Raw genomic sequence first — 22023 nt, 5'->3', positions numbered from 1 at the left:
ATTCACGTGTTTTGGGCTGTTGTTACGGATATGCCTTTGTCGGCCACCATACAAATGACAATAAAACCTGTCAATCTTGATTCTAAAGACAAGAATAGTTTTGTGCAGCGGCAAAAGTCACAGGACATGCTGTGAAAGTAAAGAACAATAAAAGTCTGGCGGAAGTTTTTTGGGGCGAATAAATGTATTCCTTAAATTAGAGTGGGCAACCCCCCCAATTCCATGACCTTTTAAAGAATAACTCAACATTAAAAATAACTGTTCAATTTAATTAGTGACCTTTAAAACAGTAGTTTGACTCAAGGTCCACTTGCTAGCCTTTTTCTTTTCTTTTACCACTGTTTTGTGCTATTTAGGGATAGAATACAGCGAGGGCAATTATCATTATATGAGCATGAATTTGCATGTGCTCTAGTTATCTCATTAAGCTAGGCTTAGTTTGACCTTTCCGCAGCTGGTGTTCAGGATGAGAAGCAGCAACACTAAAAAGCAATTGTCTTATAACAATTCATTTAAAAGAAAAGAAAGGGAGACGGGGATAACAATTTCTTCTACACACAGTTCTTCTCTTGCTTCATGTCAGCAGTCTTTCATTTTTTCAATTTCACAGGAGGGTGTTCAGACTGGGTGCATCATTAGTCTTTCGTGTTCTAAATGTTACAGTCATTATCTGCCAAAAGACGGCGTGCACACTGAGTGTAAACGTAGGCTAATAAACCATCTTCACTCTAGGGGTTGCCTATAGCAATATGAAGTGAATAAAGCTTGGGCAATTATGCGGCCGGAGAAAAAAAGCTGCATTCTTTTAAATTGAGAAGATCAGTGTTTCCATTGTGTGTGTGACAGATAAAAAACATTTCAGAGTTACAGAGCCAGGTTAGAGAGCTAATATAGGGGGAAAATAAAGAAATACAAGATTAAAGTTGTTACATTTGGAAGAAACAATCATGGATATCGCTGAGAATAACATTTTAGATTTAGGAGAAAAAACTCTATATTAGAAACAGAAAAGTCAAACCGCAAAATGAAAATTATCGGAAATGTTCCAATAATATGACAATCAATCAATCAATCAATCAATCAATCAATCAATCAATCAATCAATCAATCAATCAATGTTTATTTGTATAGCCCAATATCACAAATGTTACATTTGTCTCAGTGGTCTTCACAGTTTGTACAGAATATCAGTATGACAATACGACACCCTCTGTCCTTAGACCCTCTATCCTTAGACCCTCACATCGTACAAGGAAAAACTTCCGAAGAAAACCCAGTTTAAAGGGAACATGGGAGAAACCTCAGGGAGAGCAACAGAGGAGGGATCCCTCTCCCAGGACGGACAGACGTGCAATAGATGCCGTGTGTAAATCGAAGAGATAATACATTTGACAGCATAGGTAGTCCATATGTTTGGAAATGCATGTGTCTACAGTATAATAAGAAGATGAATCCACGAGGATGTCAACAATCCTGTGGGAGCCATCAGGGAAGTAGTGTGATGAGAGTCAGGCAGGACCACAGAGACAGCACTCTGGACGACACATTTACAAGCTTAAAAAAAAGCATTTTCTTGGTTCTTTTTGTATATTTGTGATTTTATAATGTCAGAGAATATTCAAGATGCTTTCCTCTGAAATGTTTTTAATCTGGTAAAAAAAACAAAATCACAAAATGTTACCTCTCCCCTGCCCTGTATTTTACATTCAGTGGTCCTAATATGGCGTCGTAATTGTGAAACTGATATTTAAATGGATTATCTTAACTATCCCCCTTATTTAAAGCAGTATTTTGTACCCTACTCACCAATTCATCAAGTTAGACATTCTGTTCAGATGTATTTCTCTGTCCCCTCTGCAACAACATGTATTAGCAGAAGAGCGTTCATGTTCAAAGCCCCAACTGACTGGAATACTTTACCTGCTGCTATTAGATCTCTTGCGTCATTGGCTATGTTTAAACATGCATTGTTATCTCACTTTCAACTGGTCTGCACTTGTTATTAATGAAACTGATATTGATGAAACTGATTTGCTCGACTGTCTCAAATTGTAATGATTGTATGCATTGCTTGAATTTCACTTAACAGACTGTATGTGGTTTGTCTTGTGTGTCATGTTTTGCATTTTGTCTTTTTGTTTATGTATGTCTGTAAGTTGTTGCTATTGTCGGGACCCCCTTGAAAACGAGATGGTGCATCTCAAGGGGTTTATCCCAATGAATCACATTGCTATATATATATATATATATATATATAAATGTGAAAGTGCATACAATCTCTAAATGCCGAGGGCCAGTGTAAAATATCACTTGGATATAACACGATATGGAAGTAATTAGATGCTCTTGCCTTCCTCTCCTCCAGAGTGCAGCCCCATCTGAAGAAGTGCTTTGAAGGCATTGCTAGCGTGGTGTTCACCAAAGCGCTGGACATCACCCACATGAAGAGCAGTGAGGGGGAAACGGTAGAGCTGCTGGACGTCATCTCCACCTCCAAAACCAGGGGCCAGGTGGAGAAGTGGCTCCTGCAACTGGAGAATGGCATGATGGCCTCCCTGCACAAGGTGTGTTTGTCCTTTTTGGTGTCAGCTTCACTTAAATACACAAACATATGGTGGTATTCAAATGAGATTTATATTCACAAGAGCTGCTGTGTCAAACTGCCACACTAAAAAAAACACATCAAGGGCCAGACATATATATATATATATATATATATGTATATATGTATTTAATATATATACAGTTAAAATAACATTATGATGCATCAATGTTGGGATGCTATTTAGCTAATACTGATTGGCCTATTTTCAGAACCATGACATATTTTCTGTGATGCAATTTTCTTGATTCTTCTTGACGGCCTAAGATGTATTGAGAACCTAAATTCATGCAGGCGAGATACGAATTTGGAAGGAGCTTGAGTCTGTCAAATGTGAAGTCAATGTTTGACACCAATATTGAGCCTGTGCTTCCAAGGCTTCTCCCCACATAATCCCTCACATCTAGTGAAAGCCTCTGTCCCTCTTGTGGTCGTTGTAGGTAGTCGGGGAGGCGATCGAGGCGTACCCCAAAGATTTGAGGATCAACTGGGTGCGAGCGTGGCCGGGCCAGACCGTGCTCTGCGTCTCACAGGTCTACTGGACCAAGGATATTAATGAAGCCATTCATTCAGGACCAAAGGTGATCAACTTTTCTTTTCCATTGTGTGGTACTTAAGATATAATGCCTAAGATCTTTCATTCTAACTGTTCATGCTGTTTTTGACGCAATACCGAAAGAACGGAAAGACTATTGTAACTATCTGGATTGAAAAATTGCCCGTCCTTGACCTGTACTATTTAAAAATGTAGTTTAGAGTTGTTCCTATCATGAGAAAACAATGTTTTATCGTCCAACGGACATTTTTTTTGTTTAACAGACAGATCTGTCCCACATGCCTAACTCTGTTAGAAAGGAAGCAGAGCAGCATGTTTCCCTACATTTACAATGCTCTGAAGTTCCATGATGTCTGGATCAAAGGTGTAACCATGGCAACCACTACTGTAGTATCTGAAAGGCATAATCTACCGAATGCTTGGAAGTCACATATCTGTATCAAAGTTGTTGTAACCATGGCTACATACTGTAAAGTAGCACGAGAATCTGCCTAAACAAAACATTTACAGTGTGGAAGATACTACACAGTAGAAATGTATAAAGCATGCGTTCATGTTGTAACTTAAATAAAAGCACACAGGTATTACCAAAAAAAACATTATTCATTATGCAGGATCAATTTCAGAAATATAATATTTCTTACTTACTGAATTATAATTATTGATGCATTATTCATTTACTATTGCAAATGGTAAAGGTGGAGCACATTTGCATCACGTCTACATATTGCTGGCTAGTTTAATAAGTATTAAATCATGTATCAATTGATTTATATTTTGTATAAGAATCTAAATCTGTAAAGGTACTAACGTAAACACTTGCGTAGTGGAGTTAAAAGAAGAATATTTCCCTCTGTGGTGTAGACATATCATATCATTGAGAGGAAACACTCAAGCTCCTCAAAACTGCACTCAAATACAGTATTTGAGTGAAAGCACTTAGTTGATCCATCACTTGTTCTCAAGATGAAGTCAACAAAGTGATACATGAGAAATTACCTTTCAATAAATGTCTTATTCACGGTCATTATAACCTTGTGGCTCGACGTTAAACATGCAGACTGAGATAGATATTCAAACAGGTGATCTGAATGAGGATTTCAAACTCTTTTAAAAGTGTCATATCAAATAAGAGAGCCTGTATCTCATCAGCTGACACGTCTTATTTATACAGTATTATACAGTTGTAACAGGATATATTTTTCTTATGATATCCTCCAAGACACAGGATTATACCCTGCCAGCAATGCACTTACAAAAGAAAGAACAGGGTGGTGTTGTCCTCATGAACATCTTGACAGTGATAGACATAGCAGTGGATCAAACTCGTGACCTTTAGTTTATAGATGGAGTCTTGATAGCTTCCTCTCCATCATGCTCTGCCTTCTATTTAATCACGCCTCTCCCCCCCCCCTCCTCAGGCCTTAGATGCCTACCTGGAGCAGAACAACAAACAGATTGACGACATCGTCTCACTCGTACGCGGAAAGCTATCCAAGCAGAACCGGGTGACCCTCGGAGCCCTCGTCGTGCTGGACGTGCACGGCCGGGATGTGCTCGCTACACTTGTGCAAAAGGGAATAAAAGACGAGAATGACTTTGAGTGGCTTAGCCAACTGCGCTACTACTGGGTGGTATGTAAAGGAGGAGTCATTACAGAGTGGTGCAGGGATGACGTTTTGTCGTAGGCCCACCTGGAAGTTTACATTTCAAGGATTCCCTCGACTAAAAGCAATTGGATTTTGTATTTGGGAATATAGCAGAAACAAGGTCTGTGGCAAACACACACTTATCATACTTACATACTTACCTCAGCAGGATAATCTGCACATGTTTACATCACTTTATAATAGTAAAAGCGCAAATGCAATCGTCACAAGTCAAACGCAAACTGTTTTGGAGCTAGTGCTCCAAAACATTGTACTTGATAGGCTGAGGGTCGGGACTTCTCTAAGAGGTTGCCCAATCACAACAGAGCCGGCTAGCTAACCAATCAGAGCAGACTGGGCTCTGGTTTCAGACAGAGGGTGAAAAGAGGTGCTGCAGCACAGACAGTAGGAGAAAAATAAAGCATGGAGATATGTCACAGTAGAGGAACGTAATACAAATATGAACCTGAAAATGAGCACAATAGGGCTCCTTTAAGTAGTCTCATTTAGACTTGTTACCCACTGCAGTTTTAAGACACCTAAACCTTTCAGAGTGGGTATTTTACTGACATATTTGATCTCGCAGAACAACATATTGTAAGCTTGTGTCAACCACAGACCTTATTTCAAGCATCTAACCAAAAACTCATTCCAAAAACCAATGACTTGCTAAATTGCTAACTCATTTCTAAATGTAGCACTCATTCTTGCACCACTCTATTAAAACTAATAATACATACTACTGTATTACTCCTCGTAAACTCTGTGTCACACCCCTTGCAGGAGAACCAGCTTCAGACTAAGATGATCAATGCCGGTTTGCCTTATGGTTATGAATACCTGGGGAACACTCCACGCCTGGTCATCACCCCCCTTACTGACCGCTGCTACCGGTAAAGAAACTTCCCATCAACAGTTCACTGGTTTCATTTTTTTTATAACGCGTAGGTGTTTGCAGATCAAACACTGTCTGATGACTCTACAAACCCCAGGTTGGAAATACTTACATGCCGGATATCCCTACATTATAAATCAAACTCTTGTCATTCTGTCTCTTCGTAGCCCTATTTGGATTCTAAATTCATTTTCTTGTCAGTTTCAGCGACAATATTTAGTTTTTCTTGCTGAGCATCTGGGAGTTCATTTAAATGGATCAAACATGTTTCTTTGTACACAATGTTCTTCAGCTAGCCTCTATGGCAGTTTGCAGTTTTTTTAAAGATTACAGCTAGAACTTGGCTGACACAGTCTCCAAAAATAATTAGGAAATTGCACTTTAGATTAATATTACAATTTAGTTGTTTAAAAAAAAAATGTCATGAATTTTTTTCATGCTTCTTTTTCACATCAGCAAACATTATGTCAAATAGCAGACGTTTCCAAATCCTTTACAACAATCATCAGTTCATCCATAAATCTAACTTTATTAAGTGCAAAAAATGACTTTACATAGAAACATTTGATTTTGGTAGTCTGACAGCTTGCCTGAAGTAACATTAACATTTACCAAGTGGTTTGTCAGCAAGTTATTTTGACGGATAGAACATTTGATTTAGATTTGATGGATAAAAAAAATACACATTATCATTTGATGAGGAATATCTTGTTTCATTTATCACTAAAAGCGCTTAAGGTGTTTTACAAGCTTTCTCCTGTTTGTTCCCCCTACCACAGCACTTTGTTTGGGGCCCTAAGTCTCTATTTGGGAGGGGCCCCCGAGGGCCCGGCTGGCACAGGAAAAACAGAGACGACCAAAGATTTGGCCAAAGCTGTGGCTAAGCAATGTGTGGTCTTCAACTGCTCCGACGGACTGGACTACATCGCTTTGGGAAAGTTCTTCAAGGTGAGAACAGTTTCCTCAGCATAAGTTAACATCACCAGTTGGATGATGGTTAGCATTACATATTCTTCCTTTATTTTACTCTGGCTTTATTCTCTGACACACACTAGATGTTGTTGTGCAAATATATGATTTGAGAATCTGGGAGATTATAAAATAAATAATTGTATAAACTTCTGAGGTGTTTCCCGTAAACATACCACTTACGTCCTGGATCTATGAGTTTTTATGGAAATCTTACCCCTATCCCCTGGTTCTGTAACTATACTTTATTTTACATTACATATATTTTTTTCAGATATATACAAAAGATGTCTCTGAAGTGTTTGGCTCTAAATACCAAACAGATCATTGCAGCATTACCCATAATCCCCTCTGTTTCAGCCCTATTTCCAAAGTGCTGATTCTCTGTCTGTTACTTTAGATGAAAATAAGGAGCCCCTCCCCACGCCCCTCTGAGAGATATTTGGTTAAAAGAACACAATGGTGCTCTAGGAGGAGATTCAGGTGATAAGGTGGGGGGGGGGGTTACCTTGGTTGGTGATTGGCTAATAGTTACACAAGCCAAAAAATCGTTATGACATCATAAAGTGGCCAAAATCTGATCAGACAGGTTTTTATAGACATTTTTATAGAAATGGATCAGGACAAAAAGAGAGGGAATCTCTTTCCACAGAGGGGACACATGGTGATGTATAAAATACATGAGAAAGTGGGTTTTTAACTCATTTAAAAAACTTGAAGTTGAATTGTTGTTTTACACTGGAGATGAACAGCTGCCTCTTTGATTTCTTTTACCCAACCATCCACCACAGTAAGTGACACAGACAGTGACTTCATTTCCCTTCCATTCATATTTCCAGAAATGTACCAGAATGGCACACAGACACTTAAGTGTCAGTGTCTAGACACCAATACAACCTGTCCTTACAAATATAATGCATCATTGTAGTGCAATTCTGTTCCCCTTTTATTAGGCAAAATATATATAAGCAGTTACTAATGTACATTGCCCTTTTCACAACTTCCTGTTGTAATAACTGTAGGATATTCAGATCTGTCCTTTCTAAAAAAGAAAAAGCGTACTAATGTAGTTGATCATTGTAATGTGATTATAGTTTTGTGTATGTTTTGAATGTGGGCGGCCACACTGGCAGAAAATATGCTTATGCCATGCTGAAATGTCCTCCCACCTGCTGTGTGTGTGTGTGTGTGTGTGTGTGTGTGTGTGTGTGTGTGTGTGTGTGTGTGTGTGTGTGTGTGTGTGTGTGTGTGTGTGTGTGTGTGTGTGTGTGTGTGTGTGTGTGTGTGTGTGTGTGTGTGTGTGTGTGTGTGTGTGTGTGTGTGTGTGTGTGTGTGTGTGTGTGTGTCCAGGGCCTTTTGTCCTGCGGGGCATGGGCCTGCTTTGATGAGTTTAACCGCATCGACTTGGAGGTGCTGTCTGTGGTGGCTCAACAGATTCTCACCATTCAGAGAGGTTTGTGCTGTTTTATTTTACATCCTAAAGCCTGCAGTATCCTAGAATCACCAGTAAAATGCAAAACAGTTTTTAGACAACAAAGAGCTGCAAAAAGCAGCCAAGGCAATTTGTACATGCTGGCCGGCAAAACTTCAAGCACAGCTTTGTTGAACGCAGCACAGCAGTGTGTCCTACAGTGTGTGTGCTGCGGGCAACGAAAGTCTTGTGTCCTAAGATGCAAGAGCCAAAAGGGGATATAGATTTTCTTTGGCCCAATACAGAAGTTTGAAAATGCTATTAGGTTTTCTCTTGCTTGACTGCCGCTGACACCTTTTTATTACAGTTGTTTTTATACCTGGAGTTTGTTCCTGGACAGAATGTTTATAGAGGGAGTTACGCCCCAGCTACTGTAGGCAGGAGCAACACAAGACCAGATGTTAGTGGTATAATAAAGATATATGAACTAAAAGGGTAGAAAACAACAGTTCTCTGATACACAAAAAACAAAGGGCCTGATGGGTTCGGCTTAAAACAAGAACAAATCACAAAAGACGGAGGACTCTTAAACTCATGAACCTCACTATGTCTAATTACTGAGGATGAACACAAACACAGCCAAAGCAGCACCCCTGCACCGGATGTCACTAAATAATATTACTACAGTGTGTATCTGTGTTTGTCGTCAGAGAGAATCTAATTCTGACCCAATCTACAAATCATCATCAAGGTAAGCTTAGTTTACATACAACAGTTTCTCAAACTCTTTCTCAGATTTCGTAGAATATCGAGACTGCGAGGTGGCAGTGACTTTTTAGCCAAGTGCGGTCAAAACTAAGTGGGTTCAACTATCTTCATAAGAGTCAAAAGGCACAAAGGACGATGAAAAACATACTGTATCTATGTGTCCAGGAATTACTTCCCACGCTGAGATACTGCAGTTTGAAGGGAGCGAGCTGAGGCTGAACCCCTCCTGCGCCGTGTTCATCACCATGAACCCCGGATACGCTGGACGCTCTGAGCTACCGGACAATCTCAAGGTACAGCCTCAGACATCCCTGCCCATACATGTCAAACATATTGACCGTAGGGTATTTAAACCATCAGTCACTCAAGTGTCTCTTACATAAAAATGGCTAAAATAAATCATAAAAAAGAAAAATGTTTTCTTTCTTGACTCCAGGCTCTGTTCAGGACCGTGGCCATGATGGTACCAGACTACGCAATGATCGCAGAGATCGTGCTGTACTCGTGTGGCTTTGTGACCGCGCGGCCCCTGTCGGTGAAAATCGTGGCTACATATCGCCTCTGTTCGGAGCAGCTGTCCATGCAGCATCACTACGACTACGGGATGAGGGCCGTCAAGTCTGTGCTCACTGCTGCTGGAAACCTCAAGGTATCGCCACACTGAACTTTTTTAATATGACAGCATTTTCATCAGAATCAAGATACTTTATTTTTCCCAGGGGAAATGGTGTTTCATTACAGCTGCTATATTTTAGAATATAAAATACAAATTTCCAAAATACAATACAAATATTTAAACTAACATAAGAAGCTAAAGTAAGAATGCAATGAAAAAATAAAACAATAAATCAAATAGTATAAAGATATTTATATTAGTGTAAGAGAAGTTTTAAAGTTTTTGACTGCACACATCCACACGCCTGTTGGTTTGGTTTGTGTTCATTTATTTAAATGCCATCCAAAAGTTGTAAGTCCGTTGTGGGCCGCCAACTGATCAATTGAAATATCGAATGAAGCACTTTGAATGAAACGATGGAAGGTATTTGAATTGCTTACATTTCCACGAGTCAATACTCAAATTATTTGTGTAGGCTAAGTGTATTATTCATAATCGGCCACTACAATTAGCATATGTAGTTAAAGGTGGGGTAGGTAAGTTTGAGAAACCGGCTCGAGATACACTTTTTGTTATATTCCATGGAATGCTCTTAACATCCCGAAAGCAATGAATATCTGAAGTGCTTTGACAAAAAATCCATAAAAAATGTCATCTGTGGAAGCCGTGGTACTGTAAAAAGCACGACCAATCATTTTAGCCGGGCCGGCTAAAGTAACTGGATGGCCTACCTGCCTGTCAGCCTTCCATCTGTGCACAAACTTATCTCGTGCCCTCATTGGTCATGTGCGCGTTCGTGTGTGTTGGAGGAGGGGCTCTGTACGGAAGTGGCAGATTTTTTCCGGTTGTGTATTTTCAAATTATATCGCACTCGAGATGGTTTCTCCAAAAGTACCTACCCCACCTTTAAGGAACATTGCCAATAAAAGGTCAAATAAATTAAAATAAAATAAAGATATTTCTATAAACATATCAAATCTGCATTTTGTTCATTAGTGTATAAGTGCATAAATTGTCCCATATGCTTATTTTCAACCTTTTTTAAGATGATTTAATGGTTGCTTATTTTTTGGTAAGCACATTTTACACCAAGTAGAGCAATCTTTGATCATCTAACTAGAAGACAAATGTAAAAACAGTCCCTGATTTATGTTGATGATAGTGCTGAGCAAGTTAAAATGCAAATATACACAAAGCTAGATGTCTCTCCTCGTCTTTAAAATAGATGTGTTTCCACCTCTAATGCAGAAGAAGTCTATTTGCGCTAGAGTTGGGTTACATTTTGGTAATTATTTGATATACTCTTCGGATTCTGTGCACATTGGATATTTTATTGATGTTACTCTCTGCAGTAGTTCTCTTTCAGACACAGTGAGGAATCTCAGGAATTAGACTCCTTATATTCCAAACACAACATGACAAACTGTTTTGCAGAGTGCAATGATGTGAGAGACGAACAAATAGCTGTCTTTCGTAGAGGAATTGATCACAAAGCCCCTGCATCATATACACATGGCGTATATATTTATACTATACTGTGGTGACCTGATGCATGCAAATCATTTATTTCAACCCAGTGCTATATGAAGTAGACAAACTTTTTTAAGACTATAAGCATGTTGCCTTTTTAAATGTTGCTTTGGGAAACAGACTTTTTTCACCCCTGTTTGCTGATGTAGCTTCTTTACATCAATTGGTTTTGATTGGCAGTGATGGATAAAACTCTGATCCCTCATGTCTTAACATTCTCATTTAAAGAGGCCATAGCATGCGTTTTCTTTCCCTTAGTGTGTTGTATAGGTATGTGTGCAACTGTGCATGTAAATGGTCTGCAAAGGAAAAATCCCCAAGTTCCCTCTAGAAGGAGTTTCTCTCCCATACTGTTACATCCGTAACATAGTGACATCACTATGTTACACTTGCTCTTCTATTGGCTAGCGATACAACCGACTGTACGTGATAGGGGCGGGACACCTCTAACCAGTTGACCAATCAAGGTTTAAGATTCAAGGCTTTTATTAGTCATACGAACATAGCTACAGTGTAGTTATGACAATGAAAATCTTAGGTCACATGCTCCTCCAACAGTGCAACACAATAACACAGAAAAACAGAAAAAAATAGTGCAAGTAAATAATAAATACAAAAAGAAAAATAGTGAAATATTGCAATAAGAGTCTAAATGCAAGTTATTGGAATATGATATATTAGATAAATAATTTCTAAGTAGCAGCCAGATGAATGTTATGGATGTTTCAACAGGTGTTTAACAGTCTTATGTGGGATGAAACTGTCCCTGAGTCTGGTGGTTTTTAGTCCCGATGCTGCGGTACCGCCTGCCAGACGGCAGCAGACAGAACAGTTTGTGGTAATCACAACAGATCCAGCAAGTTAACCAATCAGAGCAGACAGGGCTCTGGTTTCAGACAGAGGGTGAAAAGAGGTGCTGCAGCACAGGCAGTATGAGAAAATTGAAGAGCTTTTTGAACATTAAAGCATGGAGACACGTCCCAGTAGAGACACTACATACAATTATGACATCTGAAAATGAGCATAATAGGGCCCCTTTAGTAGCTCAAAAGTATACTTAAGAACAGTACCTGAGTAAATGTACTAAGTTACATTCAAACTGGCCAGGACTCTCTTGAAAAGGAGACATTTTCAATCTCAATGAGACCTGGTGAAATAAAGGTGAAATAAATAAAAAAACAGTGATGATTGTAATGTTGCTCACAAATACTTTTTCAGTGACACTCCTTCATAAAGCTCCACCATTCAACTGCTTCTCATTACATCTCATTCTTCTCCTCTTCTTCTGTTCTTCTTGGTTTTTTGGCACTGTAGCTCACTTATCCCGAAGAGAATGAAGACACCCTGCTGCTGAGATCCATTATTGATGTCAATCTGCCCAAGTTCCTGTCCCATGATCTGAAGCTGTTTGAGGTGTGACACAGTGGAGCTCCTCCTGTCCAGATTATTGGAGCGATACACATCGAGTGATGTCAGCCCCAGTTCATTCCACTCAGTTCATTCGCAGCCACAAGGACAAGGACAATGTCTGTTTGGCTCAGAAGAGTTCACTGTAGTCTGTGTGTGAGAGAATGAGTTTCTGAATGTGTCCTTACCCCACACTTTAGGGATGTAAGAAAATATCACTACAGTTCTGTATTGCAATATTACGTTTTGTTATACGGTATTGATTTAAAAACACTAACCTTTCATTTGAAAAAATTGCAATATTTAGAGTATCGGACATAATGCAATACATGTACTCAACACCTCTTTATCATGATAACTAATGTAACAGACGAATTTGCCATTTCCATTGTATGACTTTCCTCATTTCATTCCGAGATTCCTCCCTTACTCCCTTTCCGCCTCAGGGTATCACATCTGACCTCTTCCCGGGGGTCCAGCTTCCAACACGAGACTACCAGGTACTGATAGAGGCCATCGAGGAAAACTGCCAGCGCATGAACCTGCAAGTCACAGAGTTCTTTGCTGAGAAAATCCTGCAGATCTTTGAGATGATGATAGTGAGGCACGGCTTCATGGTGGTGGGCGAGCCCTTCGGAGGAAAGACCTGCGCCTATCGTGTGCTGGCAGCAGCCCTTTACGATATCTATGAAAAGGTAGGATGTCGTGTTTAAAGGGTACTCTTGGTGTTTAAACTGGAACCTATTTTTTTTACTTTTTAGTGTTTAAGGCACCAGTGGAGGGAATACATTAAAAATAATTGGTTCAGCATAGAGCTAGAATGCTCCAAACTACTGCATGGGAAACCGGCTTCAACATGATGCTTCACGCAATTGTATTCTTTATATGTACTTCCACTAAAATATATTTTTTTTGTAACTCACTGGCTTAGATTGCTATTATAAGTGTATGACAACATTATGGAAAGGAAGCTAAAGAGAAATAAATACATTATATGTATCTTTTGCATGATCTGGACTACCTGGTATTGTGTCGAACCGTTTCCTTCAAGAAAAAGTATCTTTCTGAAATGTTGTGAAAAGGCCTCTTTCACATTGCCAGAATCAGCTACATGTACTGCTGGTACATTGAACATCTGTAGGTCAACACTAAGCTAGGCCAACTGTCACTTAGGTTTCCACCCTTGTCTTCTGACAATAAGTCACTTCTCGTGTGATTTCAGAACAAGAGCGAGACTTGGTCAGACACGATAACACACAAACTCGAATAACAAAATAAAAAAAAACATTTAAATGATTTATGTCTAGCTTTCTTTCCATAATGCTGTCAGACTTTTTAATAACAATTTGAGCCACTTAGTGGCAACAAACAAGCACTTATGGTGGACATGCATTGAATACGCACAGCAACACATTGCTCACGTGTTGCAGCTTCTGGCTTCGGCCCTCTCCTTCAATCCTGGAATGATATCACTGTCCTCAATAGCCACTTACTGTAGACACAAAAACAAGCAGCCAGGTTGTAACATAGCAATGTTACCACTTCAATTATAACCAGTTGAAAAAAATTATTAAGAGAATAAAAGCTGGATTTACTAACTGCTAAGAAATTGGGAATTATTATTTAGGATCATGTCAGCACGAGCACGAGTGGAGAAAAGTGGCCGCAAGTTGTTTATCAGCCTGCTATAATTCATGACTCCTTACGTACTAATTGTTGATCAATAGCTTCTTTAAACCCATTTATTCTCCTGGTTGCATTTCCTGTAGTTGTCCTTGAGGTCCATCGTATTCATTATGTTCCTGTCAGGTATTAACCTGGTCAATTTGTCAAAATATTTTGGACAAAAAGCAATATTTTCAAATGGTTAACCGAGCATTCTTTAATTGTATTTTATCACAAGTTTAAACGGTGTTTCCAAAGTCCTTGGGACACGATCTTGCTCGATCAGTAAAACAAAATGATGATAGAAACTTTCAACGTCAAGTAAAAATATGTGATACATTCAATATCCAAGGCTTATCTGAGCTACACCAGTAAACACATCCATCCAATTTGTCAGCGCTGTAGTCTTTGTTTAGTAGTTATCGATCTCAGGGAGAGGAGCAGAACTGGCTTGTTGTATTTACATGGCTGAGAGGCTGAGGGGGCTGAGAGGCATCCCACCACTGAGACAGATGAAGGCCCGCTGATGGAGCGCCTGGGAATGCCACATCTATCATTGTCAGCGCTGTTGCTGCGCATCCACTGATCATGTCTAACCCCCCCTCCACTTCCCCTTTCTCTCCTGGTTTGTTGTTCTTTTATTCGGCTGCTTGTTTTTCTCATAGTTTCTAACTCAATGTGACATATTGTCTTGCAAGCCGTTTGTTGCCTTTTTGCTTTTGTTCCTCAGTTAGCAGAAGTCTTGTCAGACAGCTTCTAAACAGTTTGTGGATCCTGGTGGAGACAGTTGGTGAAATGCATGGCCTGTCTTTTGCTTCTTCTTTGTGTGTGAAGTAAATAATTGTCATGTGTATTTTCTCCTGTTTGTTTATGTGTACACTATGTATAAGGGCTATTGTAGCGTGAGGGGATAATATTCTGAGAAGGAAACCAAGGTGTAAGCAGTAAATGTAACAGAAGCAACTCACTTATTATCATCGACAGAGCTATAAGAGAAAAGTCAATACAAAAAATAGTGGGAATATTTTGTGTTTGTCATGTGTATCCCACCTCCTCTATCCATTGCGTTGTAGTTTCTGATGAGATGGTTCATATCTTATCTAAAATCAGTTGTTGTTTTCTTCCTAATACGCCCAATTCACAGCAATGTCTCTCCAAAGTCCAGATTATTTTTAATTATTACTTTTTAAACCTCCATTAAACCAGGAGTATTTCTTTTGAGATTCAGAAACTCTTGCGAAAAGGGGTCCTAGCCAAGACAGCACCGTAATGTTTCAAAAATAAAAACATAAAAACAGACATTGAACAAACTACTCGACGTAAAAAAACAGCTTACAAATATCACATAAAAGAAACACTGAACTACTCAACAGCGTTCAGTGGCAGGCAATTAAGGGTCTTATAGATTCATTTAATTAAAGGTTTCTTTGGCAATGTGTCCTTGAAAGGTTCATTGCTTGTAAATGTGTGACTTTAATCTCGGATATTAAATCTCTTAATTTCTTTTAATTTAAAAATAGAATATGTAAGAATATACTGTTGGCCTTTCTGTCCTTTGTTCTTGAGTTGATACACGATGTATTGGCCTAATCTGTATTTCTGTTTTGTATGTATGTTGCTGTTAAACCAGGGTTTGATGGATGAGAACCAGGTGCAGATCACTGTTATCAATCCCAAATCCATCACCATGGGCCAGCTGTACGGCAACTTCGACCCCATCTCTCACGAGTGGTCCGACGGCATCCTCGCCGTCAGCTACAAATCCTTTGCTTCCTCCCAGGTAAAATGGCTCCTCAGAGTCAAACACACAAAGTATTGTCTCACTAATGCAGGAGCATGCAGATGTATCTACATGCTCCTGCAGACCCTCATGAAGATGAACATGTCATCATCCTGGATCCGTGCAGGGTTACACCACCTGTTCCTCTTTTGTATACAGAGCCCTCCAAATCCAGTATAATCGCACAATGTGGTCAAATTTACATATTTGCATGATATTTCACAAACACTGATATAGAGACAAATAACCAACCGATGGTACATCTCCCATTTGGATGCCATGGCTTTCCATGTACTTAATACCATTTATTTCCTCAATAATAGCTTAAATGTTTACCTTGACTGAAACTATGATTTTGTGCCCAAATCCAGAAAATGTTTACAATGTTGTTTAATCTGCTCATGTTTTGGGGTTTTTCAAGAATCCATGGCATATGGAATTACCATAATGCACAACTACAAATGGTTTTGCGTCCCACCGCTGTTCATGCTGTGGTTAGCACAAAAAGCGAGTTTGTTTGGTAGTCATTCACACTATGCTGAGTCGCTTGTAGGTTCCCGGTCAGCTACAACAACAACAACAACAACAGTTTGGCAATATGTTCAGAGACATTGTGGGACTCTTCCAGGTTGGTACAAGTCTTTTTGCCTAATCATTTGCAGGTGAAGGCCCTTACATGTGGGCCCCTCAGCCAGGCGTGCCCGTACAGAAGTCCTTGATGAGGGATTTCATTTCTCCTGGTCTATGCCAGGGAAACGGCTCTCTGTTTATACAGGCTGCCAACAAAACACACAGAGCTCCTCTGAGAGCTGGTATTTAGCTCATGCACAACACTTTAGCTAAACAATATGGACTGCTCGTTTGCCTTGGGTGAATTAAAAGGTGCTGCTTTGGGCTAGAAAATCTCAAAAAAAGGGGTACAAAATAACTTAACACATCATTTTGTTATTGAGCTAAGTAATAAGCCATGTTGTGCATTCTCTTCTTTGTTAGTAGTACATGTGTTGTTGATGTTACATGTTGCCGGAACTCCAGATTATTGTCTAAAATAGGATTAAACATAACAATTAACTATATGTTGACGTATTTTTCATCTAAAAATGACAATGACAGATACAGTATTCCCTCAAACGTGGCAGAATTTGTCTCAGTAAGAGAAGTTCAGCTGTAGGGGGGACGCAAACATTATCTAAAGATGTTGTCTCATGCAGTGAAGTGTCTATCACACCTCCAGCTGTCGTTAAGGAACAGCTGGGTCACAGTTTGATGTGAGCTTCTAGTATTCTGATATGTCAAACTGGGCTTCTGACATCATACAGGAGATTCTGATCTGTGTCAGCTACTCAAACTCTATGTTCCAAACACAATATATATACATATTGACATTTCCTCTGACAATTATGGGGTCATTAACTCAAAACATGTTTTTGAACAAAGCAATTACTTTGACTGGAAAAGGCATCATCATTATGTTAAATACATGTGTGTCTGTTAGTGGGTTAGAATGAATGATGAATAGAGGAACAAAACAACCTTAACATACTGTATCCCAAACGTACAAATGATTTGGGTCTAAAACAATAGACTGAACATTTTAGGCTACAAATGTGACACCATGATCCAAACTGTCATTACTGCTCATAAATGTTTTGGATTGACCAATGCTGTCATATTGTATCTCTACCTATTCTATTTATAAATGGTCCCTACTGTGTTATATGTGTGTGGATATTGCTACACTTCTATGCTAAAATAGTTGTAAAGTAGTAAATAGTAAATTTCATTTCAAACCTTTATTTAACCAGATTGGTCCCATTGAGATCATAGATCTATTTTTCAAGGGAGACCTGCAGCATATAGATTCCACATGAAACATAAAACAATAAAGGACATTATACATTATATTTACAGGATACATAGTTATAGACATTTACAAGTGCCCATTGTATCAGCAAGCATTTCATTTAGCCTAGCTTTAAAAACATGCAGAGGAATGAGATTGCTCAGTTTCAATTCTTGCTGAAGATTGTTCCAAGCAAGTGGAGCTGCGCACATAAAAGCTGTCTTACCGAAGACAGTCCTTACTCTTGGCACATCTAACAAGACTACATCCTGTGATCTCAGACAATAGCTGCTTGCAACTCTCTGTGTTATCAGAGAGCAGATATAATACGGGAGTTTACTCAACAAAGCTTTATAAATAAACGTGTACCAACTCTGAATGCAGACTGGGCTCTGGTTTCAGACAGGGGGTGAAAAGAGGTGCTGTAGCACAGGCAGTATGGACATAAAGCACTGTTTTCATATTAAAGCATGTAAACAGTACAGTAGAGGCACAAAGTACAAAAACATTATAAAAATAAATTAGTATTTGTTAGTTATGATCAAGTGGTAAAAAGTAAATGTGGAAAATTATATAAATATATAAATGCGTAACAGTTTTAAGATGTTGACATTGTTGTACTAAAGGGTGGCACAAGGGTTAGTCATGTTGTAATACATTTGAATGTGGTGCAACACATGTTGGATGTTGCATAAAGCTGTGCAATAAGAAGAAGGTAATTACATCCATTATCGTCTACTCAGTCTTCAGAGTTTAAGTCGGATCATCATACAGAAGGCCTGACATTACAATTCATTTCAGGCTGGTAGAAAGAGAGTCTTCCTCGACAGGGTAAACAAATAAAAAAGTCTGCTGTCTTGTTGAATTTAAATCTTTAATAACTTTTATGTACACACAGCAGACACACATGGGCAAGCATGATGGCAGTGAAGGCACGTCATAATGGAAAATCATTTGTTCGCTCTATTCTCAAATTGATTCCAAATGAAGATGTCATTTAAAAAATTGGCTCCGTATATGTAGTTGTCATTTTACAAATGTCTCATTATTTTTGTCAATGAATAAGGACTATTGGGATTGGATGTGACGGCCGAGGCAGTACACACTGATGCAATGAAAATAGAAAACGAGAAAGCGGCTTGTTTTAATTCAGTTTAGAAAAAAGTAATTTTCCTCTGGGCGATAGTGTTCCTTTTTCTTCCTCGCATCACATTTTACTAAACCTAATTTTTACTGCACTAATCTGGAATCAGCAGCAGCGCGGTGTGTTAAACTCACCGCGCATACAATGACGTTTGTTTTTCCCCCAGTGCCAACGCTCTGTCAGATCATTACATTACAGTATACTCTCTTCCCTCACTAGCACCAGATGGCCCCAACACAGGCATCTTCCATTGGTTTGTATTACAACAAATCAATTTAAAGCACAGCTCCTGCCAGCCCATTTAACTGGAGATCTGACGCTTGTTGTCAACATCCAATATGCCAGTCTGGGTGCTAATTTCATTCGTTTTTGTAGACATTCTTTCAGTACAATGCTTAGGAGTTCTTCCATGACCTTGGAAGTCTGCACAGGGATTTGTGTTTGTGCAATAAATGAATATAGTGTGTGCATATTATTAAAGGATATAAAAACAAGTTATTTGTTGCACTTTGAAGCTCCACGAGTACTTCAGAAATGTTGTATATTCTTCCACTGCGGGGGCCAACCTTCTGTATATGCAGCCTGTCTTTTACTTGAAGTGAAAAGCCTCCCCAGGGTTTAAAGGTCCGTCCATCTGTCTGTCTGCTAGAGCCTTCTGCCATCTGTTAAACTCCAAAGGCTGTGGAAAGCCAGCTACACTTTATTCCAAACCCTTGATGAGTCAAGTGTCAAAGTGCTCCCGTTTTCAATGTTATGGTGCTTTAAACCTCTACTCCACTACATTATTGAAGCAAATATGGCAATACTTTTTATTCTCTACATTTATATAACATAATTAGTATATACCCGGAAATCTCCATTCTTCATAGAACGTACTTGTTTTGGTACTTTAAGAATATGTTGATGCTTTGACTCTTGTACATTGACTTTAGCTACATTTAGAATTCTAGACTTTTACTTGTAGCAAAGTATTTCTACAGGGTTGTATGCTTATGGAATAAATCCTGAAACGTCTTCCCATATAAAGCCAGCTATGTCGAGCATGTAATAGCACATGTTATTGTGCTATAAATGTTCCTTCAAGGTGTAAGAAATTATTTTGTTCTTGCTTCTCTCAGAGCCCAGACAGAAAATGGCTTATCTTTGACGGCCCGGTGGATGCGGTGTGGATCGAGAACATGAACACGGTGCTCGACGACAACAAGAAGCTGTGTCTGATGAGCGGCGAGATCATTCAGATGTCACAGCAAATGAGCCTCATCTTTGAGCCCATGGACCTGGAGGTGGCGTCGCCTGCCACGGTGAGAAACACCTTTACTTTTGATTAAGGTTTGCATGACAGAGTATCATGCTTTTCCATTTTATAGCAGTGATGTTGTCCAATCTAAAGATATGGTGGAGGATGGATTACTTACTGTTCTCATTTAGAAAAACAATTTTTGATTGTGTACTGCTGTTTTCTTGCTGTAATATTCTGCTGCAATGGTTATCATCTCATTATCTTTCCATTTACACAAAGGCTTTTATTTCCCTTCATGCCTGTCTTTATTACACCTACTCTCCAGTATTCACCTCAGTGGTCATGCCCTGTTGCTGTCTTTTTTTATTTTTGTCACATAAGGTACAATTGTACAAAGTATGTGTGGGATTTATCTTTATATCCTCTGCTCAGTATTATCACATTTAATCTTTGCTTAATCTTCATTAAAGGGGCCCTATTATGGTCATTTTCAGGTTTATATTTGTATTTTGAGCCTCTACTGTAACATTTTCACATGTTTTAATGTTCAAAAAGTGCTTTATTTTTCACAAAACTGCCTGTCTGCCTGTTGATTGGTTAGTTCGCTTAGAGTTGTCTCGCCACTTAATCACGTACAATAGGGGTGTAACGGTTCACAGAATTCACGGTTCCGTACGTACCTCGGTTTGGGGGTCACGGTTCGGTACGGGTTCGGTACAACAAGAAAAAGCAGAAAAATGTCCCAAATGCATAATTCCAGGTTTGTTGTTATTTATTTTGTAACAGTAGTACAAGTTTCAGTATACAAATAAGGAACTCTAACATTTTGAATAATTAACTGTATTTCAAAGTTAAAAACAAATCACAAACAGTACCACACACACTCAGATGGCCATATTATCTATAATGGCTGATGTCAAACAAAAAGGTTTCATCAAGCTGTAAAACTAAAAAGAATGTCTTGAAAATATTACACAATAAATAATAAGAAAGTGTTTCAAGGGCGCATAGTCATTGAAAAACATATGCCAAAAGCTTCCGTTATTTCTTTTGGTCTTCTTAAAAACAGCGGGGATAAACTGTTGAACTGCTGTTGCCTTTTGCCGGGCTCCGGTGATTGGCAAATCTGGGTGATGCCTTCTGATATGATTTAGCATGTTTGGCGTGTTTTAGTAGCAGTTCAAGTCCTGACCGAGAGAAATTACATTCCCCCTCTTTTTTATCCTTTAAACTTTAAAGGAGCATTGAAATGCAACACAAAACAATTTGTATAATAAACGAGTGGTCACCTTTGCCTGGACCAGAACCTGCGTCGCTTTCTGGGTCAGCTGGGGACGCATCCTCCTGATGTTGTAAAGCGTGTATCTGCAGCAGCGGGTTGTAGCAGCTATGTTTGCAGTGAAGGACAGGTTGTTATCTAGGATCGCACCCAGATTCCTTGCAGTCTGAGTCGGGGAAACAACAGAGGTGCCGATGTTGATTGTCAGGTCAAGAGTGGGACAATCCATTCCCGGAAGGAAAAGCAGTTCAGTTTTGTCAAGGTTGAGCTTGAGGTGATGAGCAGACATCCACTGAGAGATGTCAGCTAGACAAGCAGAGATGCGTGCGACGACCTGGGTCTCTGAGCGGGGAAAGGACAGGATTAAATGGGTGTCGTCAGCGTAGCAGTGGTATGAAAAACCATTATATTGATAAAGTTTATACAGTAACACATCAATAATCATCTTGTCTAAATTAACATAGTATTGCACAAATTCATTAAATTCATAGAAGTAGCAAAAATGTATGTCTCTTCAAATTTAAATCAGAACATCTTTCCAGGCAGTCGTTTTGACCCGTCTCGATTTTCCTGTTAAAGCTTTCTTGCTGGCTACTAATAATATATTTAAAAGGTATTTGCCAGGCAGAAATAAATAACCTGAAATATATATATTGTGGAGGAAGAGCA

The 22023-nt window shown here is 39.1% G+C and overlaps 1 protein-coding gene across 1 annotated transcript in view; it reads left to right on the top strand.

The window, feature by feature from the left end:
- The window catches only part of dnah7 (dynein, axonemal, heavy chain 7), a 121088-nt gene that overhangs the window by 41002 nt on the left and 58063 nt on the right, over positions 1–22023 (top strand). Inside the window, exons 21-32 of the mRNA XM_034110349.1 lie at positions 2366–2564; positions 3043–3183; positions 4580–4792; positions 5591–5700; positions 6482–6650; positions 8022–8124; positions 9016–9143; positions 9287–9499; positions 12311–12409; positions 12850–13098; positions 15699–15848; positions 19954–20136. Of these exons, the coding sequence (XP_033966240.1) occupies positions 2366–2564; positions 3043–3183; positions 4580–4792; positions 5591–5700; positions 6482–6650; positions 8022–8124; positions 9016–9143; positions 9287–9499; positions 12311–12409; positions 12850–13098; positions 15699–15848; positions 19954–20136 (1957 nt within the window). The remainder of the gene's footprint in view (positions 1–2365; positions 2565–3042; positions 3184–4579; positions 4793–5590; positions 5701–6481; positions 6651–8021; positions 8125–9015; positions 9144–9286; positions 9500–12310; positions 12410–12849; positions 13099–15698; positions 15849–19953; positions 20137–22023) is intronic.

Source organism: Pseudochaenichthys georgianus, chromosome 21, assembly GCF_902827115.2.
Source record: "Pseudochaenichthys georgianus chromosome 21, fPseGeo1.2, whole genome shotgun sequence".
In the NCBI taxonomy this organism is placed as follows: Eukaryota; Metazoa; Chordata; class Actinopteri; order Perciformes; family Channichthyidae; genus Pseudochaenichthys; species Pseudochaenichthys georgianus.
Note: the sequence above shows the minus strand (reverse complement) of the source record. Positions and strands in the feature narration are given on the sequence as shown.